Genomic DNA, 26,974 nt, shown 5'->3' on the forward strand with positions numbered 1-26,974 from the left:
TTTTTTTAAACTTTATCTTTAAGTTCATTTTAGATTATGGGATGGACTTATATTACAATTACATCATACAAAGCTAATCAAACCTTACTCAATGCAATGAATCTAGGATGCATTTAAATGCCCAATACATTACAAATTTTCATCCACTTTCATCTAACAAATTGTTGGTTACTATGTAGATATTTCCACAAAGAAGAATTTCCTGCAATGGATGTTGTTAGTGCCATTCTTAAACCAGTTGCCGAGACACTTATGGAACCTGTTAAGAAGCATCTAGGCTACCTCATTTCCAGCACCCAACATGTGAGGGATATGAGAAGAAAAATGGGGGAGTTGGATTCACTAAGACATGCCGAAGAAGACCATTTGGATAGGAACATAAGAACTCGTCTTGAGATTTCATTTCAAGTTAGGAGTTGGTTGGAAGAAGTAGAAAAGATCGATGCAAAAGTAAAAACTGTTCCTAGTGATGTTGGTGCTTGTTGCAGTCTCAAGAGTAGACACACAGTCGGAAGGGAAACCTTCAAACTAATTGAGGAGATTGAAAGTGCCACAAGAAAACACTCTTTGATCACCTGGACTGATCATCCCATTCCTTTGGGAAAAATTGATACCATGCAGGCATCCACCTCCACACCATCAACTGACCACGATGACTTTGAGTCGAGAGAAAAAACTTTTACTCAAGCACTGAAAGCACTTGAACCAAACACATCCCACATGATAGCGTTATGTGGGATGGGCGGAGTGGGGAAAACCACAATGATGCAAAGACTGAAGAAGGTTGCCAAAGAAAATAGAATGTTCAGTTACATGGTCGAGGCAGTTATAGGGGAAAAGACAGACCCAATTGCTATTCAACAAGCTGTAGCCGATTACCTTCGTATAGAGTTAAAAGAAAGCACTAAACCAGCAAGAGCTGATAAGCTTCGTGAATGGTTCAAGGCCAACTCTGGAGACGGTAAGAATAAGTTCCTTGTAATATTTGATGATGTCTGGCAATCCGTTGATCTGGAAGATATTGGTTTAAGTCCTTTTCCAAATCAAGGTGTTGACTTCAAGGTCTTGTTGACTTCACGAGACGAACATGTTTGCACAATGATGGGGGTTAAAGCTAATTCAATTATTAATGTGGGACTTCTAACTGAAGTAGAAGCACAGAGTATGTTCCATCAATTTGTAGAAACTTTTGAGCCCGAGCTCTGTAAGATAGGAGAAGTTATCGTAAGAAAGTGTTGCGGTCTACCTATTGCCATTAAAACCATGGCGTGTACTCTAAGAAATAAAAGAAAGGATGCATGGAAGGATGCACTTTCACGTATAGAGCACTATGACATTCGTAGTGTTGCGCCTAAAGTCTTTGAAACAAGCTATCACAATCTCCAAGACGGGGAGACTAAATCCGTATTTTTGATGTGTGGTTTGTTTCCTGAAGACTTCGATATTCCTACCGAGGAGTTGATGAAGTATGGATGGGGCTTAAAGCTATTTGACAGAGTTTATACAATTAGAGAAGCAAGAACCAGGCTCAACACCTGCATTGAGCGACTTGTGCAGACAAATTTGTTAATTGAAAGTGATGATGTTGGGTGTGTCAAGATGCATGATCTGGTGCGTGCTTTTGTTTTGGGTATGTATTCTAAAGTCGAGCATGCTTCAATTGTCAACCATGGTAATATGCATGGGTGGACTAAAAATGATATGAACGACTCTTGCAAAACAGTTTCTTTAACATGTGAGAGTGTGTCTGAGTTTCCAGGAGACCTCAAGTTTCCAAACCTAAAGCTTTTGAAACTTATGCATGGAGATAAGACGCTAAGGTTTTCTCAAGACTTTTATGAAGGAATGGAAAATCTCCAGGTAATATCATACCATAAAATGAAGTATCCATTGCTTCCCTCGTCACCTCAATGCTCCACCAACCTTCGAGTGCTTCATCTTAATGAGTGTTCATTACGGATGCTTGATTGCTCTTGTATCGGAAATTTGACGAATCTGGAAGTGCTGAGCTTTGCTAATTCTGGCATTGAACGGATACCTTCAGCAATCGGAAATTTGAAGAAGCTTAGGCAACTTGACCTGAGAGATTGTGATGGTCTTTGTATAGAACAGGGTGTCTTGAAAAATTTGGTCGAACTTGAAGAACTTTATATTGGAAATGCATCTGCGTTTAGAGATTATAACTGCAATGAGATGGCAGAGCGATCAAACAGGCTTTCTGCGTTAGAATTTGAGTTCTTTAATAACAAGGCTCAAGTGAAGAATATGTCATTTGAGAATCTTGAACGATTCAAGATCTCAGTGGGACGCTCTTTAGATGGAGATATCAGTGAGAGTGCCCATTCATATGAAAACACATTGCAGTTGGTGACCAATAAAACTGAAATATCAGACTGTAAACTTAATGAGTTGTTTGTGAAAACAGAGGTGCTTTGTTTAAGCGTAGATGGTATGAATGATCTTGAAGATGTTGACATGAAGTTGACGAATCCTCAATCCTCTACATTTTGCAATTTAAGAGTCCTTGTCGTTTCTGGGTGTGCAGTGTTGACATACCTATTCAAACTCCATGTTGCAAACACTTTGTCAAAGCTTGAGCATCTAGAAGTTAACAAATGTGATAATATGGAAGAACTCGTACATAATTGTACTATGGGTAGTGGAAAAGAGACAATTATGTTCCCCAAGCTGAAATTTTTATCTTTGCGTGAACTACCGAAACTACTAAGTTTGTGTAATAATGACAACATAATTAAGCTACCACAACTTGTAGAGTTGCAACTTAAGGGCATTCCAGGTTTCACAAGCATTTATCCACAAAACAAGTTGGAAACATCTAGTTTGTTGAAGGAAGAGGTATATATATATATATATATATATATATATATATATATATATATATATATGTTTTATGTTTATACTATTAGACAATCTTTTCAACTAAAAGTTGTAGACTATATGTGTAATTTAAGTATATGATGTATTATTGTTTGGATGTGGCTATTAATGGATGATTATTTTGCAGGTTGTGATTCCTAAGTTGGAGACACTTCGAATTGATGACATGGAGAATTTAAACGAAATATGGCCTTGTGAACTTAGTAGAGGCGAGAAAGTTAAGCTGAGAGAGATTATAGTGAGAAATTGTGATAAACTTTTGAATCTATTCCCGCACAATCCCATGTCTCTGTTGCATCATCTTGAAGAGCTTGAAGTCACGGAATGTGGTTCGATTGCATCATTATTTAACATCGACTTGGATTGTGTTGGTGCAATTAGAGAAGAAGACAACAACAGCATCTTAAGAAGCATCAAAGTGGAGAATTTAGGGAAGCTAACAGAGGTTTGGAGGATAAAAGGCGCAGATAAATCTCATTCCCTTGTCAGTGGCTTTCAAGTTGTTGAAAGCATAAGGATTAGGAAATGTGAGAGGTTTAGAAATCTATTCACACCTATCACCACCAATTTTGATGTGGGGGCACTTTTGGAGATTCGGATTGAAGATTGCGGAGGAGAAACAGGGAAATTCAATGAATCGAAAGAGAGTAGCCAAGAGAAAACGGTAGGGATTTCAATTGCACTTTCTTACTTAATTAAGGATTAAGCTCCTGCCTTTTGAATATCACCAACAACTTTTATGTTCTGGAATCGATACAGCTTAAAGCTCAACCAACATAATGCAAATAGATGAGAGCTGAAGCTAAATGCCTGTATAAAATCCTTTCATCATTTTTCTTGATATTGATAGCAAGTGGAATGATTTCAACTTCAAATTGATGAAAAGCATAGGGACATAGGTTGTATGGAATGAATTCAATGACTTGGATGGGCCGATAAATTTAGTAAACTCAATTTCAAGCCAACTCTGTCTCTTGTTTGAAAATAGTTCACATCTTAACTAAAATATGTTTTCATGTTTCATAGGAGCATATAACATCTTTCAATTATTTATCTCCAACACTTTTTAATTTGTTGAGAATTTTCATCATATGCTAATGTTTCTTGAAAAATTGCCTAAAATCAAAGAAATATTTTTCAAATCCAAAATTCTAAGAGATAATTGTGAATGGACTTGAAGTTATAAATCATTTACTACACACTTCATTAGTGAAGTTACTAATTACATATCTTGTTGGGATATATATGCGCAGACTGATATTCTGTCAGAGGAAGAGACATTGCGAGAAATCACTGGCAATATTTCTAATGTTGCATTCCCATCCTGTCTCATACCCTCTTTTCATAACCTCCATAAACTTTACTTGAAGAAGTATGAAGGAGTGAAGGTGGTGTTTGAGATGGAGAATCCACCAAGTAGAGAATTGGTAAAAACTCACCATAACCAACAACAGCCTATGCTTCTCAACCTCCAGGAATTATATCTATATAATATGGACAACATGAGCTATGTATGGAAGTGCAACCGGTATAGCTTCTTCAATCTTCCAAAACAACAATCTGAATCAACATTCCACAACCTCACAACCATACATGTGTACCAATGCAAAAGCATTAAGTACTTGTTTTCGCCTCTCATGGCAGAACTTTTTTCCAACCTAAAGAATGTCCACATAGAATGGTGTCATGGTATCGAAGAAGTTGTTTCAAACAGAGATGATGAGGATGAAGAAATGACTACTTTGTTCCCTCAGCTTGATTCTCTCACTCTAAAATACATGAACAATCTGAAGCGTATTGGTGGAGGAGGTGCCAAGGATGAGAACACTGAAATATCTTTCAACAATACCACTACAACTACCGTTTTTCCTGATCGATTTAAGGTATGTTTTGTGCGCATTCAATTACTTATTTAATTTCTTTGATAATATCCATTTTTCCTTGCAATATTCTATGAAAGTCACCAAATCACATATTAAAGATTTAAACCTTTATTGCACACCTATTACCTACCATGCAAACTCAAGAATTGGATTTGGAGGCCTAAATATTTCCATTCATCCGAACTAGTATTACCTTGTAGTTGTTAGTTATCATAATTCATATCATTTACTGATGAGATTTCTTTTTTATTTTTATTTTTCATTAGAAATGCACACACATCTAATTAAGCTTGCCTTTCTATGTGAATCCTCTGTTGATTCTGTGACCAAGCATCATTGATTATATTTCCATTTTCATAATTGTGTTTATTTTGGATAATTCTTTCCTTTTATAGTTGTAATTTTATAATCATAGATTATACTTTTATAGTTGTTTCTGTGACCAAGCATCATGGATTGTTGTATTCATTTTGCCGAAATAAAAACCACGATATGTGCTATAATCTTAAAAGTAAGAAACAAAAAGGCAGTTCATAATTAGTTGAATGTAACTTAGTTTGGATAATAGGGCCATCAGGTGACACTTGACAGGTATTGTAGCTTAAAATTCAATAATTTATAATAATATCTAAAGCTAATTTTTGTAAGTGGTATGTCTTTTATTGTCTCATCAGTAAATCCCGGCATTAATTATAAAACAAAACCCAAAACCACATTTTTGATGTGGAGAGCACTCGTGTCATTTAGTATAAAAAAAACAAGGTTTTGGATTAAATGTCTTATACAAAAGCTGTGTCTATGCTTTAATATTTCATCAATTTTCCATGTGATGTTGCAGTTGTCTGAAGCAGGTGGTGTTTCTTGGAGCTTATGCCAATACTCTAGAGAGATAGAAATAGAACACTGCCCTGCATTGTCAAGTGTGATTCCATGTTATGCAGCAGGACAAATGCAAAAGCTTCGAGTGCTGAGAATATTGTGTTGCAGTGGGATAAAGGAGGTATTTGAAACTCAATCAGGGATGATCAGCAACAAAAACAAGAGGGGTTGTGGTGAAGGAATTCCAAGAGTAAATAACAATGTTATTATGCTTCCCAATCTAAAGATATTGGAAATCGTAGTTTGTGGGGGTTTAGAACATATATTCACATTCTCTGCAATTGGAAGCCTGACACATCTTGAAGAGTTAACAATATCTAGTTGTGATTCAATGAAAGTGATTGTGAAGAAGGAAGAAGAAGATGCGTCATCATCATCATCTTCTTCTAAGAAGGTTGTGGTCTTTCCTCGTCTAAAGTCCATTGAACTAAGTTATCTACCAGAGCTGGAGGGTTTCTTCTTGGGGATGAATGAGTTCGGATTTCCTTCATTGGATAATGTTACCATCAAGAAATGCCCCCAAATGAGAGTGTTTGCACCTGGAGGGTCCACAGCTCTCCAACTCAAGTATATACGCACAGGATTAGGCAAACATACTCTTGATGAATCAGGCCTTAACTTCTTTCATGTTCAGCATCATCAGGTATAAGATACTTCTTTGGCATCATATAATTATGAAAGATATCATGCATGTTGTCACTTGGAATCAAAATTTTCCATTTTGAACGAGGGAAAAACGTCCAAAATAGCCTTACTTATCTAACATAATTTATGAGATCAAAATTAGTTATCCGTTTGATAACTTTTAGTTGGAGTTAAATATCATGGTCACTAATAATTATAATCTCTTCAATTTCGTTAAACTTACAAAATATATATGAAATTTCAAATGTTTTTATTTGACATATATATTACTTAGGCATTTTCTTTATTGGACTCGCAGCAAACCGCTTTCCCGAGTTTACATGGTGCAACTTCGTTCCCTACAACTTCAGAAGCAATACCTTGGTATTTTCATAACTTGATCGAATTAGATGTGGAACGGAATCATGATGTTAAAAATATTATTCCATCCGGTGAATTGCTGCAACTGCAAAAGCTGGAAAATATTAGTGTGAGTGATTGTGAGATGGTAGAAGAGTTATTTGAAACTGCATTGGAAGCAGCAGGGAGAAATAGAAAAAGTAGTAGTGGACGTGGTTTTGATGAACCGTCACAAACTACTACTCTTGTCAATATTCCAAACCTAAGAGAAATGACGTTGGATTTGTTAGAAAATCTCAGGTATATAGGGAAGAGCACTCGGTGGACAGTTTATGAGTTTCCAAACCTAACAAGTCTCTATATTGGTTGTTGCAAAAGGTTAGATCATGTGTTTACTAGTTCCATGGTTGGTAGTCTATTGCAACTCCAAGAGCTAACTGTAAGGTACTGCCACAATATGGAGGAGGTCATTGTCAAGGATGCAAGTGGTGTTGTGGAAGAAGAATCTATTTGCAAGAGGAATGAGATTCTTGTGTTACCTCGTCTAAAGTCCTTGATATTAGATGACCTTCCATGTCTTAAGGGGTTTAGCTTGGGGAAGGAGGATTTTTCATTCCCTTTATGGGATACTTTGGAAATCTACTACTGCCCAGCAATAACGGCTTTCACCAAGGGATATTCGGCTACTCCGAAGCTAAAAGAAATAGTAACAAGATGTGGCTCGTTTTATGCAGGGGAAGACATCAACTCCTTTATAAAGATCAAACAAGAGGTAAACTAGATCTTTCTTGCTTTAATCATTCTTGAACTACATTTGAAAAGTTTCATGCAGTTCTTTTGTTATTCTCAAAATCCCCAACCGATATTTTCAACTTTATAATTATGTATTTATGCAGGAATTTAAAAACGACCAAGACTCTCATTAACGTGAAGTAAACATTAAAGGTAAATTCTATTTTCACTTCTCCATAATGCCTATTAATGGCCTTCTAATTCATGATTTTCAGATGTATTCTTCTTCTTCTTCATGATGATGTGAATCCTCCAACACCCCATTGATTGTTATGTAGGTTTCTCTCGTTGAATGGTGATGACCATCTAAATCAATTGACTATCTGTCGATAGTATTCAAGGATAGAATTGTTGATCGTATGAAGAGGAACTAAACAAGAACATGTTTGCTATGAAGATGTTAATGTATGAATCACGGATCTAATTAGTTTGTTGGTTGGATGTTGATTTTAATGTTTCAGACTTGTTGTTATGTGGGTTTACCTGTGTTAACAGGATAAAGAGTGAGCTTGTGATGTTAGTAAATGTTGGACTCAAGCATGGAAAAATAGAAATGACTTGTGAAAATATACACAAATTAGAAGGGTGGAATATTGGAAACTTAATTGGTACGTTTGAGATTTTTAATGAAAATATTATTGGGTATAACTTGAAGCAAATACCATGAAAGTAGTTAGAAGCAGAATTTGCTGCCATCTTCAGCTACTTATAGTTTATTCTTCTTACCTGAAAAAATCCGATTAAACTTCGGTGTTATTCATTTTAGCTTATAATTGTTTGCGTGATCATATAACTACAAATAATAGGAATGCACTACAAGAAAATTTCAATTTAGCTACGGAAAAATTCCATAGCAAAAAGTTGAAATTCCGTAGCTAAAGCTGAATAACTACGGAATTTACTACGGAAATTTTCACTTAGATTCCGTTGCTTTTTTCCTCGTAGCAAAATGTTTAGCTACAAAATTATAATTCCGTAGAGGTTTTGCTATGACAATTTCTACGCTATCTATTTCGTTCCAAATTGAGTTCCGTCACAAATTTCGTAACGATTTTTCCGTAACCAGTTCCGTAGCAATGTTTCCGTAGCAAATTTCATAGCAATTTTTCCGTAACCAATTCCGTAGCAATGTTTCCGTAGCTAATTCCATAGCAATTTTTCCGTAACTAATTCCGTAGCAATTTACTCGTTGCCAATTCCGTAGCAGTTTTTCCATATCATAATTCAGTAAATTCGATTATTCAATTCGATTATTTGTATCAATCTATAAAAATACAAATAATATAATATTGAAAGTAACAAAGTATTTTTATAGAAACTAAAAGAAATATCCAATAGATTAAAAAAATACATATTTAAAAATAAAAAAAGTACACATTTACACTTTGAACATCTTTCTCTTTCTGTGGATGATTTATAAATTCATTTTTATTTTTCACTTCTTTTTCACCTTCACTATGTGTTTGACCTTTCATCAGCTTTCTTCTTTCAACTTTTGAAACACACTTTTTCACTCATTGTTCCTTCTCTTCTTCATTATTATTTTTAGATTTCGTTTCTAAAGCATAAGCCCGTATTTTTTCACTGATCTGGCACCAGATTTAAGCCCAAGAGCTTTCTGAAGAAGATCCGAAAGTACTAGAAGCTCCATGTAGTTCTATATGGACATACCTGTTTTTTATCATATAAAAGCAGCATAAAAATTTATCAATAAATTGCATCGAAACAATATATACTTACAAATCTCCTTTTGACGTGTAATGTTTGACTATCATTTCATTTTGTTAAGCATCACATCCACTAATAAGAAAATAATTATCATTGCTTATAAACCAATTGAACTTTTCAAACCAGTGCACTTTTCGTATCTATAAAATTGCCGCAACAAATATTTCCTTATGATTTCACCATAACCATAGTTAGTACAAAAAAATAAACTTACAAATTATTATAAATTACATGATGTTTATTTACCTGAGAAAGTTGTTGATGTGTCTTATTTTCAGTAGCCTTAAAGGCCTTTGCATGAGATGTAAATGTCTTTTCTTGTTTGCTCTCTTGTTTCTTCTTTTGCTCATACCACATTCAAGCATTCGCATGTGCAAAAAAGTGCTCTATCAATTTCCACCTAATTTTTTTTTACTGAAATGTGCATAAAAATACCATCATATGCTTTTGACATCTTTAGAAGTCTTGAAACTGATAATGGATTCAGTTATCAATTGTTACAACACCAATCTATGTATATCCAATACGATTAATCCATTATACAGTTTACGGTAGGAGATTCCTCATTAAAGCAAACAAATTCAGGCCCAAAAGGCTACTAAATAAGTAAATATTAATCTATCTAAATAATCTCATCATTCAGGCCCAAAAGACGTGTTCAGTGATGATTAATGAAATCACAGGATAATAACATCACAAAATTTATTGAACTTCATAGATTTTTTTTCTCAAAATTTGAAATGAAATCCAATTTATAGAAGATAACAGAATAATATAGAAAAGGAATAGATAGTTGAATACGATCGGTATCAATGATGATCTTTTCAGAGTCTCCAACATTACCATTATTAAGTGATATATTATCATGTGTGCATTATATGTATATTATATTCTGTATTTAACCTAGTCAATAGATCTAGTTGTACATTCCTAGATAATCTCTAAGTCAGTTTGTAATCTTGGCTATATATGCCAATCGTATCTTGTACTCTAATAGAATTCTCAATACAACAAAGCATTGCTTTATATGGTATCAGAGCCATCCTGCTCATACGAGCCAAATCGTTCCTACCCTATTCTCTAAAATCAGTCAACAATCACAACAATGGCTTCCAAAAAATACCGTTCAAATCACCGCCTCCACTCACCTCACAATCAAACTTACGCCAAACAATTATCCGGTGTGGAGAAAACAGGTTGAATCAACCTTAATCAGCCTTGACCTAGATGGTCACCTCATCTCAGCACCACCGACGACCACCCTCACAGACAGAGACGGAAAAATCATCGCAAATCCAGAGTATCGGCCATGGTACTGCAAGGATCAGATGATCTTTAGTGCAATTTTAGGGAGTCGCTCAGATTCAATCCAACCCCTGGTGTCATCTGCTACAACAGCCCGTGAGGCTTGGAATCGACTCAATTCCAGTTACGCCTCTACTTCCAGGTCACGCATCATCTCCCTTAAATCTAAACTAGTGAAAAACCCTAAAGGATCACGATCGATCACAAAATTTCTCCAGGATATGCGTGCTATCGCTGATTCCCTGGACCTTGCCCAGAGCCCCGTCACCGAAGAGGACCTCATGGTCCATATTCTCTCACAGCTTGGCGACGAATATCACACCATTGCTGCTGCTCTCAAGGTACGAGAACATCCAATTGAATACTCAGAACTGTTTGACAAACTTACTGACTTTGAACGTAGCCTCAAAGAAGCCCCTCCTCCCTCCGATATCCTGCCTACCACGGTCAATTACACTACCCACAATCAAGGGTTCCACAATCGGTCATCCAATACCAACTCTTCCAATCGACATACTCGATCTTCACCGCCCTTTCAGTCTCGTGGCTCTCAACAGTCTCAATGGCATAACAACAACAATCCTGGTGGTAACCGCAACACAAAAAGCAACCAGTTTTGTCAATTCTGTCACATCCCAGGTCACCTCACCAAGGATTGCCAGAAACTAGCACGCTTCCTCCGCGACAACAACATCACAACTGACAGCCACAGCCATCCACCGCCCACTGCCAATGTCACCACATCCTCCCCAGCCTCTCCAAAATGGATTTTTGATACAGGGGCATCCAATCATGTTGCATCAGATCCTACATCCCTTCATCACGTATCGGAATACGGAGGACCCGATGAGATAGTACTTGGTGATGGTAACTGCTTACCTATTATACATACTGGTCACTCCTATATTCACACATCTCACAAACCATTACTTTTATCTAATGTGCTTCATGTTCCTAAATTAAACAAGAATTTAGTTTCTGTTGGTGAATTATGTGACACTAATCTTGTTTCGGTGGAATTCTTTCCATCTCATTTTTATGTGAAGGATCTGGACACGGGGGCGCGACTCATGCGAGGAGAGAGAACTGATGGCGTTTACCTCACTCGGTTCCCCCAAACACGTTCCATTAATGTCACCTCCAAGACCTCACCACTTCTTCTTCATCACAAACTTGGTCATCCTTCGCGTCAAGTCTTCAAGCATTTAGTTTCTAAGTTAGGTTTTAGATTTCAGTCTGAGTCTAATGTTCATTGTTCATCTTGTTCAATTAATAAAAGCCATAAATTGCCATTTGGTCAAAATTCCTTTGTTGCTACAAAACCACTTCAACTCATTTATTCGGATGTATGGGGACCGGTACAAAAATCTGTTGATAAATTCTCTTATTATGTCATCTTTGTCGATTATTTCACCAAGTATATATGGCTATATCCTTTGACTCACAAAAGTGACGTTGCTCTCATCTTTCCACAATTCAAAGTGTTAGTTGAAAAATTCTTCCAGCTACCCATTGTATCCTTATTTAGTGACAATGGAGGTGAATACATAGGTCTTACCTCATACCTTCAACAGCATGGTATATCTCACTACACAACTCCACCCCACACTCCTGAACAAAATGGCATTGCGGAAAGACGTCACCGGCACATAGTTGAAACCGGTTTAGCACTCCTCCATCATGCTCACATGCCATTAACCTTCTGGTCCCATGCATTCCAAATAGCCGTGTACCTTATCAACCGCCTTCCAACACCCCTCCTCCAAAATAAATCCCCCTTTGAATGCCTCTTTCACCAATTACCAAACTATCATAAACTCCAACCCTTTGGTTGCCTATGCTATCCGTGGCTCCGTCCCTATACCACCTCCAAATTACAACCACGATCAGCCCCTTGTCTATTTCTCGGGTATTCATCATCTAAGTCTGCCTACAAGTGCTATGATACTCAAAACAAAAAATTATACCATTCCAGACATGTGGAGTTCATCCCAACAACATTCCCTTATACCACCGAAAACCTTCCTGAAACACTCCCTACCCCTGATACGCTACTCGACTCACTCACACCTGAACAAAATCCTCTACATACTACCGACATGCCCACCTCTTCAAATCCAGCACCGCCACCTACACCTTCCCCTCCTCTATTCACTACAGCTGATACTCTCCACCCAGAACCCATCACCGACTCCACTACTCCACCCGACGAGGAACCAGCCTCACCCACCCAACAACCACCGTCTCCCAGCACCTCCAATCCACCATCCCCAACAGTACAGCCACCTCCTACAGCCTCAACGCTTCCTGCTCATCGGCATAGAAAACCCAATACCAAATATTACAACCAATCATTTGTTAACTCCACTACTTTACACCCCATTCCAAACTCCATCGAACCAACCACCCATACTCAAGCTCTAAAGGATCCCCAATGGCGCACTGCCATGGACCATGAGTTCAACGCTCTCTTACAAAATGGTACCTGGGAACTAGTAACCAAATCCTCCCACACTCCAATCGGATGCAAATGGATTTTCCGCATTAAACGCAACCCGGATGGTTCCATCTCCAAATATAAGGCCCGCTTAGTCGCCAAAGGATTCCTCCAACAACAAGGCAAAGACTACTTCGAAACCTTCAGTCCGGTTACTAAACCTGTCACAATTCGCACAGTGCTATCCATTGCCCTCTCCTCTAACTGGAACATCCGACAACTAGACGTTAATAATGCTTTTCTTCATGGCACCTTGCATGAAGAAGTATTCATGACTCAACCTCCTGGTTATATCCATCCTGATTATCCTACTCATGTTTGCAAACTCCGTAAATCTCTCTATGGGCTCAAACAAGCACCTAGAGCTTGGTATCTCGAACTCACTTCCTTCCTTGTGTCGTTTGGCTTTCACAAATCCAAGGCTGATCCATCTTTGTTCATTTATAAATCCGGTCCCATCATTAGTTATCTCCTTGTGTACGTCGATGATTTTGTACTTACCGGCAACAACTCCTTTCTTGACAAGTTCGTCTCCGCATTATCCAATCGGTTCTCCATAAAAGACCTAGGTGCCCTTCATCATTTTTAGGTGTTGAAGTCATTCCTGTCTCTACTGGTCTCTTTCTTTCCCAACACCGTCACATCCATGATCTCTTACAACAATTTCACATGGATGGAGCTAAAGAAGTCACTACTCCGTTAAACTCATCAGCTCACCTTGCATGACGGCTCCCCCAGTACAGATCCGGCACCATATCGCCAACTTGTGGGCTCACTACAGTACCTTGCGTTTACACGTCCGGATATATCTTTTGCGGTCAACAAACTATCACAATTCATGCATGCTCCTACTGACACACATTGGCAAGCTTTAAAAAGAGTTCTTCGATATCTCAAAGGTACAATTTATCATGGCTTATATCTTCACAAGCAATCCAATCTCTCACTTTCAGCCTTCTCGGACTCCGACTGGGGTAGTATTGGGTGTGGTGGTCGCTCCACAACCGCTTATCTTTTATTCCTTGGCTCCAATATTATCTCCTGGCGATCTGCAAGACAAATATCCGTATCTCGTTCGTCTACAGAGGCAGAATACAAAGCCCTTGCCAATGCTGCCTCCGAAGTTATGTGGGTTAAAAACTTATTAAGTGAACTTGGTATCTTGCTGCATCAGTCTCCTACACTTTTCTGTGACAACACCGGTGCTACATATTCATGTGCGAATCCTGTTTACCACTCAAGAATGAAACATGTGGCCTTAGACTACCACTTCGTCCGTGACCAGGTACAAGATGGCTCACTTCATGTTCGTCATGTCAACTCTGTCGATCAGCTTGCAGATGCTCTAACGAAACCTCTCTCACGGGGTCCATTTCAACGACTACGATCCAAGATTGGCGTATCCGATGGATCCTCCATCTTGCGGGGGCATATTAAGTGATATATTATCATGTGTGCATTATATGTATATTATATTCTGTATTTAACCTAGTCAATAGATCTAGTTGTATATTCCTAGATAATCTCTAAGTCAGTTTGTAATCTTGGCTATATATGCCAATCGTATCTTGTACTCTAATAGAATTCTCAATACAACAAAGCATTGTTTTATAGCCATTCAACATCAGTGGTGCAGAATCCGTGAGAAATTAACTGGAAGAACGGGTGCAAAAAGAGGCGAACGGATGATTTAGGTTTGGGAATCTGTAGAGCAATTACTCTCCCAATTTCTAAAAAAAACAAGATTTATTAAACATATTATACTATAACATCGCCAAAAAGATTACATATTATAGCGTTATAATGATGACTTAATATGCAACATTTAAATCTTATTCAATGTGCATTGAATAAAAAATGATTGTTTAACAATGTTAACAAGAATCCGATGTATAAACCTAACTCAATTAACTTATTGGACTACAATTGAAGTAATAGTGTATGTGTGTGTGAGATAGAGAGAATACCATTGTAACTTGAGGTAGGTGAGAATAAAACAATTACTAGACTGAATCTGATGGATTAACTCTGCCCCTGCGCTCATAGGATGCTCATTTTCATCTGAGATCGCCTTATGTTGCTTCCAAATGTGATATATATAAGATTTGGGGAAGTATATCTGAAAGAGGGATAAGGGGAACAGGGGAAGGGGGTATATGTATTGACGTAATGAACGTATGAGCGATGATTTGGGAAAACTGCATCATGTAAAAAATATAATGAGATGTAATTAATCTTTTCTTAAAATGTATAAATTATTATAAAATATATATAGTTTTTATTTATGTAAAGTAATATTGTATATAGTTAAATCGTCCCGTATACTTATTATATTAACTAAAATAACTTATAAGTTTAATCAAAATTACTAGTTTGCTATCCGGGATTATTTTTTATAATAACATTTTTAAATTACCATGATATCTTTTTTTTATATATAATATTAGTAGTTTCTTTTTAAAATTATTTTATATATTTTGCTACGGAAACATACTTTGTAGCTATTTAACTACGGAATACATCGTAGCTAAATCGCTACGAATTTTAATTCCGTAACAATTTTGCAAATTTGAAAACCAACTGCATACAGAAATAACTACGCTCAATAATTTCTTAACAAGTTCTATAGTAAACTAGCTATATAATTTAATTGCGTGGCAACTTTTCGTAACAAAATAACCATGGGTTTCAATTTCATAACCACCTAACTACAGATTTGGATATCGTAGCCAATTCTCTAGCTAAATAGCTACGAATATTAATTTCATAGCATGTTGTGTAGCGAATTAGCTCCAACCAAAAATTCCATAGCATACTTTGTAGTAAAATAGTTACGGATTTTGAGTCTGTAACAACTATTCAAGGTTTAGCTACACAATTTAATTACGTAGCCATTTCCATAGCAAATTACTTATGGCCAACCATTGTGTAGTATATTCCATAGTAAAATAACTATGAAATTTGATTTCGTAACAATTTTACGTGCCTATTTATGATTTAGCTATGGAATGCACTTTCGTAAGTATTTCCGTAGAAAAATAGCTACGACAAGCCATTCTGTAACATATTCCGTAATAAAATAACTACGGATTTTGATTGCGTAGCAACTTTCTGTAGCAATTCAAGATTTTTCTTGTAGTGATGGGAAAAATAAGTGATGCTACTCACATTGCTACCTCCTTGGCTTCATATTTCTTCTATTAATCACAATTGCTTATAACATATATCACATATATTATAATGTTAATGATGCTCAGTGATTAATAGTCTAACTTTCGTCGTTATGCTCTGTTAATGGTCACCCTAATCATGCTTTAAGACGATTGAAAGTATTTGCTTAAAGTGTGATGTGTAAATTGTGGAGCTATTGTTTATTAGGACAAAAACTTTGTAAATACACAGCAATTTATGTATTATAAAATTGTAGAGTATAACATTTTAAAGTGTAATTTGTTGTGTAGGAAGAAAAAATATTGTGTTGAAATTAACTCATAGAGAATATGTTTCTTTTCGTCACATATCTATTTATCTAAGATTTCATTGCTCAAATATTAATTTATTCTCTTGCATGGTGGGCTTTCATCAAGCAATTGATGTTTATATATTTGATGATTCGTTATAGTACTCCTTAAAATATGTTCTGTGATCTGAATTACTTGCTCATTATGGGTTTGAAAGGTAAATGTGATACCAGGGTGGTGTAGGGCAGCTCGTTTGATTACTCCATTCTTTCTATAAACATTACGAAAATAGAAACCTGTGTTCTTGTGATTTGAATCTTTAAGTTAAATGTCTATATAGCAACATCTCCAGCTCTATTTTTTTTTTGTTTAGACCACAAGCTTTTACCTAGTGCCTGATGAATGGTTGCTTCCCAAGTGAAATGATTTATCTTTTCCATACAAAATGTAATCTTTTGGAGCATTTATGAAAGAAATCAAATCGTTTGAAGCATTTATGAGAATATATTATCAAATTAATAGAATGATAACTTTACATATATATAACCCATTAGAATTTATTAAAATTTTATTTTAAGAAATGTGAAATCCTCAAAAAATGACAAGTGGAAAATAATAATTTTAAAAGTCTTAAAAAATGACATGTGTCAAAATGAAGAAGAATATGACAAGTGGGAAAAAAACCTTTATTTATTAGTAAGGATTCTTAAACATGGTGCTGAAAGGCGGAAGCTCATGGTTACCTTTTTTTTAAACATTTTGTATTTTAAACTTAATAGATTTCTAAAGATTTAGTTGATCTTAAAATATTATATATTTTACGCTTAACAAAAATTAGAGAAAAAAAATGGTAACATATAGTATTTGATGTAATATACGAAGAATATATTAATCTTATATTGGAGTATTAAAATAGTTATTTAAAAAAAAAACATGTGCATGCCGGCCTAGACGGTGGCACCCGGGCGATCGTCCAGGGTTCACGTCTCCAGGGGCCCAAATTAATATATAGGTATGTAGTGTGTATATACATTTTTTTTTACCTAAATGATTTTTAGGGTCTAAAGTTGGTTCAAATTCAAATTAGTTAAAAGATAAATAATTTGACTTGTTTATTATTGCTAATTGAATACGTCTGTAATGAAAAATAAATTATTTTTCACCCCGGCCCCCATATATGTTTTGACCGACCCTGAATAATTGTTACATACAAACGCGTCAAGTCCAAAAAATGTGTTTGATGTTTATGTCATAGACGACGTGGGTGGTGAAAAATATCATCGTAGTACTCACCATTTTTTGAGTCCTCAAGGTCCACACACACTTACACACACACACACACACACACACACACACACACATATATATATATATATATATATATATATATATATATATATATATATATATATATATATATATAGTGTTGTAAAACTCACCGAGTTAACCAATTATACTCGGCCAAGTATGCGATTAATATATATCATATACATAATGATTTATTATTTAACGAACACATATTGATTATTACTACATACATATGTTAAACTTCAGTAATTATTCACAAAGTGAAACCATTGTGTGGTTTTTAGTTTTTGTTTATTCACATGTATCTAATTTTGTTATTTATTTCAATAAACTTATCGTTTTAACTTATGGATTTGACATATATAATTTCCCTAAAAATATTCTACATGAATTATCGAATCCGATCCCGAATACTCGCTACTCGGTAGTTGGCTGAACAGGTACCAAGTAGCGAGTCTAGAACCATGACGTGAGTGGTGAAAATTGTTATCGCAGTACTCACCATTTTTTGACTCATCATAGGTCCAAACTAACTAACTAACTAACTAACTAACTAACTATATATATATATATGTATATATATACATATATATATATATATATATATATATATATATATATATATATATATATATATATATATATATGGAATATACATTACAGCCCCACCTAATCTTAAGTACTAAACCTCTTAAAAATGTCGTTTTAACATGCTAAATATACCCGGTTTGGTTTCACTTGGTAAATATATCATTATCCATAACATTTATTTCTTTCATTATCGTTTTATCATCTCCGTTTTCTTTCATCAACTATCGCTTATTACTTCATCTAAGTGAACATTATTAAACCCTAAACCTAAACCTAAACCCTAAATTTAAACCCTAAACACTAAAGCTAAACCCTAAACCTTAAATCTAAACACTAAACCCTAAACCCTAAACTCTAAACCCTAAACCCTATTGTGTCGATCTTGAATTTACATCTTGAAGTATTAATCGTGAATCCATTAGCCATAATCTTTATATAGTAAAACAATGTATTTTCAAGAGGGTTTAGTACCTAAGCTTAGGTGGGGCTTCAATGTATATTCCCTTTTCCTTATATATATATATATATATATATATATATATATATATATATATATATATATATATATATATATATATAGAGAGAGAGAGAGAGAGAGAGAGAGAGAGAGAGAGAGAGAGAGAGAGGTTTATATATAACATTTATCTACTTTGTGAATGTATAACTAAATCTAGACCAATTAATAGATAAGGGTAATATAATAATTTAAAAAAATTAATAAATTAAATATCCAAAATTATAATCCTATATCTATTGAATAAAACGGTAAAACCCTGATTTATCTCTTCTTTCTTCTCGATCGTCCTCACATATCATTTTCTCTCTTGCCTTGCTCATCATCGTTCTCCCAAAATCCAACAACGGCAAATCTATGGTTGTCACCGATCATCAATGAAATGGACCTTCACCAACACACCACTTATGACTCACCAATGACATGTTGCTTTACATCCTAATTTCCCCACCTTCGTCCCTCTACATCTTGATTTCCCCACTGTCTGCATTTGCATCACAGTAGGTAAGTATAGTTAACAAGAAAAATGTTAATTTAGTCTAAATTTATCTTTCTGCTACTGGTACCCCATTTCTTGTGTTGCAGAATTTTAAGGAAAACTGGCTTACATATGAACCCTAGGAATGGCTGAATGACACTTTCTCCGCCGAATGCTTCTGCGAGATTGAGACTTCCCTCGATAGAGCCTTGGACCCCATTCCTCCATTTTCAACTTAAATCAAAATTAGGAGAAACAATAAGGAACGAAGGATGCAAAAAAAAAAAAAACAGTTCTAATTCATAAGGATTATTTTTTAGTCTTCTAATTTAAGGTAAAATTCCTACATCTCATTGAATATGGATCCATTCTGCTTGTTTTCCTGAGTGTTTTGCTTTTGTATTGTCATGCGTGCTAGAAGATCATCTCTTTTCGTGCCTTGAAATGTCATTATGGGTGATGAAAATCTAGAGTTGGTATTAAGGAAATGATGAACAATAGGCATACAAGTAGTGTTATTATAATTATATTTATGTTATTAAAATTTCTATTTCGGACATAAAGAATAATTTAGGTCTTTGCCGGCAATATGACATCCTCATCCCATAATTGACGGTAAATAAGCACATATTATTGGTTGTAGAAAATTTCTTTTGACATACCACTTTTTGATTCTTCCATCACACATGGTAGATTGATTATGAATTCATCTCATTAATAGGTAAAACAATGAAATTTTCCAATAAGTATTGTTTCCTTTATTTATATCTTATTCAAGATGCTTAAATCAACATGTTTTCAACTTTTTCTTGATATCTTTACGGATGATAATTTGAATTTGAACTTTACTTACTCAGGTGAAGAAACATTTGGAAATATTTTCTAATATAAGAGGAGTAAACGAGGAATCTTTAGAGAGCAGTGTGACTGAAATGTTTGATAATAAGGTTAATTTTGTAGGTAGACGGGGAGGTCTATGTTGTAAAAGAATTGCATATTTATTATTCTTTTTTTCTTCTATAGGTTGTTATTCTTGATGAACCAACTAGTGGAATGGATCTATCTACAACATGATCCCAGAATACACCAGAAGGAAACACCCGATGTGTGTTACGATCGGCTCCGCCTTCTCTCTTAAATTGCCTTCGTCGCATAAGGTTCAAGAAGTTGATTACACACATTGATGCTCACCCAAGCAAAGCAGTACAAGCAATATTGACCGTTGACATCTCCATTCGCATATTCTTTAAGAATACAACATTCTTGAAAAATGGAATGTAGAGGAATAGAGCTCCAAACCGAATATGTACTGACTTTTCATGTATTATTCTTAAAGAATGTCTTTTATTCTTTCAAGAATGTTAAATAATTCTTTAAAAATGTAAGTTATGAATTTATAATTAATGTATTATTCTTCAAGAATTTCATTTATGCACTTTTAATTCTTGTCTTATTCGTCCATTCTTATATAGAATGTTACTTATTTCAAGAATGTGGTTTATTTATTGAACAAAAATAATCTATATTCTTCAAAAACTTTCTCTGCAATTGATACGTATTATTTTTGTAATTCTATAAGAATATGTGATTCTTTGTTAAATTAAACAAATTATTAATCCTTATTCCCCAAAAACAAGAAGTTAAAGTTTAGGATAAAACACTATAAAAATCACATAAAAATTGAAATTAATATGTGATAAAAAAAACCAGTCAAACCATATCTTAAAATATGCTATTCCTTAATTTGTTTAAAAATAAAATGTCTAATTTACCCTTTTGGTGGTTTCAATAAAAAAAATAATTAATAATTTTCCATTTAATTACCATAATGCCATTGTTGATCATAACCATCAATTATTTTAATCTACTGACCAAAATTTAGTCATACATTTACACAATAATTGAGAATCATATTTAATCCTAACCTTATATATATATATATATATATATATATATATATATATATATATATATATATATATATATATATATATATAGAGAGAGAGAGAGAGAGAGAGAGAGAGAGAGAGAGAGAGAGAGACTGAGAGAGAGACAGAGACACAGAGAGAGAGAACTACGTTCTTTCGAGAACCAAAAGATTTGTGAGAACTTGCAAACTCATAACGAACTCATCATTTTTCAAAATTAAAACACCAATCATCTATAAATGGCGTGTCTAAACCATACTCCAACTCAAAAAAAAGGATTTGAAGTTTTATTTTTTATTTTTTTGTTTTTTCGGAAATGTGGATTTATATACAAACAACTGATGAGCAAAATAAACAGTCCATATGACCGTTGATTGTGCTCATCAGCAATCCATATAACTACTGATTGTGCATACATGCAAATTTTCAAAATGAATAAAAAAAATGTCAAATCTTTTTTTAGCCAATATATGGCTTATATATACCATTTGGAGAAGATTTATGTTTTTGGTTTTGAAAAATGATGAGTGAATTATGAGTTCGCAAGTTGTCATGTTTTTTTTGTTCACACAATAACTCAACCATGTGTGTGTGTGTATATATATATATATATATATATATATATATATATATATATATATATATATATATATATATATATATATATATATATATATAGGGTTAAGTTATTTTGTTTTTACTAACTATTGTGTACCAGAATGCACAGATCTGGACCACTGGATGCAATAGAATCAAAGGTCATGATCTGAGGATCTATGATATTAGAATATGATACCATGTACTATATAATTACACAAATTTCAGCAGAAGGGCATTTTAGTCAATTAACCTATTTTAAAAAAGGAAAATTTTGGATTTTTAGGGATAATTAATTCCTTTATTTTTAAAAATCTAAATATTTTAACTTAATTCAAATTTAAAAATTCGATTTTATTCTGTTAGAATGATAAAATGCAAACCATAAACTAGTAAATATATTTTTCGATTTTATTCTGTCAAAATGATAGAATGCCAACCATAAACTAATAAATACATTCTGAAAGAATACACAAAATCGATTCTTGAACTAATAATATACCAAATAATTACATTGTATGATTGTGACTCATTAAATAATAACAACATTCTGAAAGAATAACAAGTGTAATTTAAAAAAAAAAACAACATTCTTAAACAATGAGTGTGATCATTCTTTAATTAATTCTTCAAGCATTTCTCATCAGGTCTTCAAGCCATTCTTCAAGCCATTTCTATCACAAATTTATTGCCAAAAATTTTGTAGTGATACACTTGTAACAACTGCACATTAAACATATAAATATTTAGCTACAATTTTATCAAAATACAACAATAATATTCTTATAGAATAAACTATTCTTGTAGAATGGTTTTGAATATTCTTAAAGAATTTGTATTATCAAGAATATATCCAACGAAAAAAAGATTTGAAATATAAATACATGAAAAGATCATGTTAACACAAAAGGTGACTAAAAAAAATAACATTCTTTATTGAATATTCTAACAAAATAATATACTTGTTGCATAATATTCTTAACATTCTTTGTTGAATATTCTAACAGAATAATATATTTGTTGCATAATATTCAGAAGCCACAAAAACTTAGTTTTCATATATGAAAAAAGATAAAAAGATTGCTTAATTTGTTGATTTTCACCTTTATTCGTTTTCCAAAAAAGGAAGGTATGTTATAAATGCAAGTTCTCATCAACTTTCCTCTTGGGCAGCTTCTAGCAAAATACATTTTGACAGAATACATAAAAGAATGATTTTTTTTTCATGCAAACCTGAACAATGAATAATAAGGCTGCATAAAAAAAAACTAAAAAACTTCAATTGTAATGGAGGGTTAAAAAAATGAATAAGTCATAAAAAGAAAAAAAAACAATAGACCTAAGATGAAAAAAATGAGACCGTCTAATTCCATAAAGTTGCCCGCATGAACCAAAAGTTCTATTCACAATAACAGTACTGGAAATCAATTGAAGCAATTTGTGTATCACCTAATTAGGACATTGTTAAATACCGGACAGTGTCCTCGCCAACACTTGTCGTGCACCTTATCCATTAGGTTCTTCACATAATTATTGTTACTGGAAGGGGGTCAACAACTGCACTAAGATATTTGATGTATACCTTCAAAATGTATAAAAATAGTTTTTTATATTTATATGTACACATACTAAAATTGAATTAAAGTAAAAAGAGTGATGAAGGGTAAATGAAAATGGACAAAAAATTTCTTTCAGCCATTTCAGCAAACAGTTGGCGGACAAGGATTGCTACACAAAGAATGAAAGAAAAAAAAACTAGAAATACCAATAATCTTGCAAAATTGATAGGTTAGATAAAGCTTATATGTAATCGATGCTAGGCGACGGTTGCCTCGAGGTGTCTCCAGAATCGTCAATAATAGTGAAAAGGGAGTGGTGGTGATTGTTGTAGATGGCAGGTGGCTTGAGTTGTTGCTGATCGGTAAGAATGGTGAGGAAAAAGTGGTTCTTGGTGGTGTTCGATGGACAACATCAGCAACACCACCACCCCTCGGTAGTGGTTTTTCCCAGCAGTGAAACACAAAGATCGAACAAACAAATGCCCTGGATAAATAAAAAAAAATCATAAATAGTAGCATCCATTGGAATAATCGCTAGCAAACAAGAAGTAAAAGAAATGAAAATCAAATATTTACAGGAGAAAAAATCACAAACCTTTCGAACGGGAAAATAGGGACGTAGTAGATGAATGAACTGGTGAATATGGATGATCGATGAATTGGTATCGCTGCTTGCTACCGACGATGTTGCACAATGGCGAAATTGAAGATACAGTGGTGAGGAGGCGAGATAATTTTGTAGTGATGACTGCCTAATAAAAGGATATTGGTTTTCTAGGGTTTAACTAATTAAGGAGGGATTAATTGAATGATTTTTTTTACCATAATTAGATATACTAACTTTACCATTATACCCTTATTTAATTTAATTAATGATTTATTGTTTCCTGAATTCTCATTGGTGGATTTAGGCACACACTATTTGCTAGAAACATTTGAACCTAGCTCTCTCTCTCTCTCTCTCTCTCTCTATATATATATATATATATATATATATATATATATATATATATGGGTAAAGTGAATATACCTAACAACCTTATATAAGCTTAGGTACCTAACCACATCATACTACGTAATTTTGTATCATATTTGCATTGTAATCACCCAAATTTATTAAAATTCAACCTCATAACTTGATTGCTTCCAAAATCTTTGGACTTTCACCATTATCTTCCTTCAAATGACGTCTTTCGATCGGAGACCCCCTCGTGGGCTTCATATACTACCGTTACAAATCAAATGGTGTAGGAAGAATATAATGATGAATGTCTGAAAATCTTGGAAGTAAATCAAGTTAAGGGTTAAAATTTAAGAACTTTAGATGATTGCAATGGAAATATAATACAAAACAATGTAGTATAATGTGGTTAGGTACCTAAACTTATATAAGGTTGTTAGGTGTATTAACTTTACCACATATATATATATATATATATATATATATATATATATATATATATATATATATATATATATATATATATATATATATATATATATATATAGGGTTGTGTTTATCGTATAACCATAAAACATGATCAACCACATAATCACTTGCATCACCATTAGATCAAATTGAGTGGAGAAGAGTATGATTGTCAAAAACTTTAATGTTCATTTATGAACATATCTTCACATATGAACATATATGTTCATAAATGAACAAAAGTTCATTACATGTAAAATTCAATGTTACATGCCGGTCAAAATATTAAAACATTACATATCAATCTATATTGATATATGAGCAAAAGTTCGTATGTTCATGAATGAACACATGTTCAATAAATGAACAATGTTAAAAAATGTCTTACACAATGAAACAGAGAGGATGGAAAAGACAGAAAATGTTCATAAACATTAAACAAATGAACAATGTTCATTAATATAATGAGTATAAATACGATCAATTTTTATATATGGCATCAACTGAATTGTAAAGATGAAAGGCTAGATTTAATTGCCACCATTCTATGATATCTACAAAACCACATTTATATATATATATATATATATATATATATATATATATATATATATATATATATATATATATATATATATATATATATATATATATATATATATATTAAAGAAGTGAATCTTAGCAACAGTGAACTCGACTACAGTTTGGCACAAATGGTCCCTTGTTAATGGGTTTTGTTTCAGTTTCAGATGAAGGGCATTTTATGTCATTTCATTCTTTCCGACACGTGTTGTTCATCGTTGGATTTGTTGATGTTTATCTTACCGACTTTCTGGTATTTTCCAATGCTTCTCCGATAAGCCCTTTCTATTCTCTCTTCCCATTCCACTGTTCTTTCCGATCAGACATCTATTTTGTGTCCACCACCACTCAAGCCATCTGGTCCGTCTTCATCTTTTACGTTCCTCAAATTTTTGTCGGTCTTAACTTCCTCCATTTTGGGTCATCTAAAACTTTTCCTGGTTATTTGCTCTGTTCGTTGGGTTATTTGCTCTGTTTGTTGGGTTATTTGATCTGTTCATTGGGTGATTTACTTCCACCGGGTTACATATTCCTTGGGTTATTTACTTTAGCCCTAAATCAGTTGAAGGAAAACCATAAAATTTTGCGTTTGGAGGTGAACGGTGACCACAAACGCACCATTGTCGGCCCCTTTTCCTTTCCCAGGTACGCTGAATTCTCCATTGCTGCTTCTTTAGACTTCCTTCACCAGGTTCGTACTGTATAGTCTCCTTTTCTTTGTTATTTTTTTGTTACGTTTGTTTAGGTTTAGCTTTAAGTTTTGTATGTCTAATTTTCAAAGGTGGATTATCTGATGTTGTAATTGGGTTTTATTGTCGTTGTGGTTCTTATCTACTGCGCCCGTTTCCTCGCAATACCACCATCTAACGCTATTGCAGCCCAGAAATATGGATGACTACTTTCATATGATGCGTTATGGTCCTCTGGTGTCAATAAATGGAATGGAGGGCGGTGGTGGTTAATCCTATTTCTCTTTTTCCTCAACTTTGAGGTATAACATTTTTTGGAGGCTTTCCTTTTTTTTCTTACCTGATAATCGACTACATTCGATGGTTTGAATAACATGTGGAAACGCAGAGTGTTCTACCTACACCAACGGTTGCATGCTATGGTGCCGATTGTTTTCTTGTGTGTATTGAAAACCCTTTCCATTTAGCGTTTAAGAGTTTGAATTTAAGGTATGAAAAGCTTATTTAGTTACAATTTATGAATGGATTTGATTTCCTGTCCATTTTCAGTTTCAAAAACTAACAATATGGTCCAAATACAGAGCCATCAGTGGTTACATTATTAGGCCAGCAAGATTGAAATAGATGCGTCACTTTGTGTTGTAGGCCATGTATAATAAGCAGTTATGATGCAGTTGCTAAGTGATAAAGAAGAAAACAAATAAACAAAGACCTGGAAGTTTTCAAAACATTCGATGAAAACTTAGGTAAAAATAAATATTATTTTGATTTTATTGAGTTATGTAATTTTTCTGTATGTTTCAAATGATGCTGGGAAATTATTCAACACTTGTACTGTGTTTGAGTTGTGCTGGTGATGGTGTTCCTGGTAA

The 26,974-nt window shown here is 34.0% G+C and overlaps 1 protein-coding gene across 2 annotated transcripts in view; it reads left to right on the plus strand.

Moving 5' to 3' along the window:
- The window catches only part of LOC145030726 (uncharacterized), a 9,049-nt gene extending 965 nt beyond the window's left edge, over positions 1 to 8,084 (plus strand). Inside the window, exons 2-8 of one of the 2 annotated variants that reach the window (XM_078979128.1) lie at positions 180 to 2,856; positions 3,026 to 3,562; positions 4,152 to 4,781; positions 5,620 to 6,303; positions 6,604 to 7,416; positions 7,541 to 7,589; positions 7,652 to 8,084. In XM_078979128.1, the coding sequence (XP_078835254.1) occupies positions 208 to 2,856; positions 3,026 to 3,562; positions 4,152 to 4,781; positions 5,620 to 6,303; positions 6,604 to 7,416; positions 7,541 to 7,570 (5,343 nt within the window). In that variant the 5' untranslated portion in view covers positions 180 to 207 and the 3' untranslated portion in view covers positions 7,571 to 7,589; positions 7,652 to 8,084. The remainder of the gene's footprint in view (positions 1 to 179; positions 2,857 to 3,025; positions 3,563 to 4,151; positions 4,782 to 5,619; positions 6,304 to 6,603; positions 7,417 to 7,540; positions 7,590 to 7,651) is intronic. The other variant, XM_078979127.1, reaches the window with a different exon arrangement.
- Positions 8,085 to 26,974: the final 18,890 nt, after the last annotated feature.

This window comes from Lactuca saligna, chromosome 2, assembly GCF_052625555.1.
Source record: "Lactuca saligna cultivar CGN05327 chromosome 2, ASM5262555v1, whole genome shotgun sequence".
Lineage (NCBI taxonomy): Eukaryota > Viridiplantae > Streptophyta > Magnoliopsida > Asterales > Asteraceae > Lactuca > Lactuca saligna.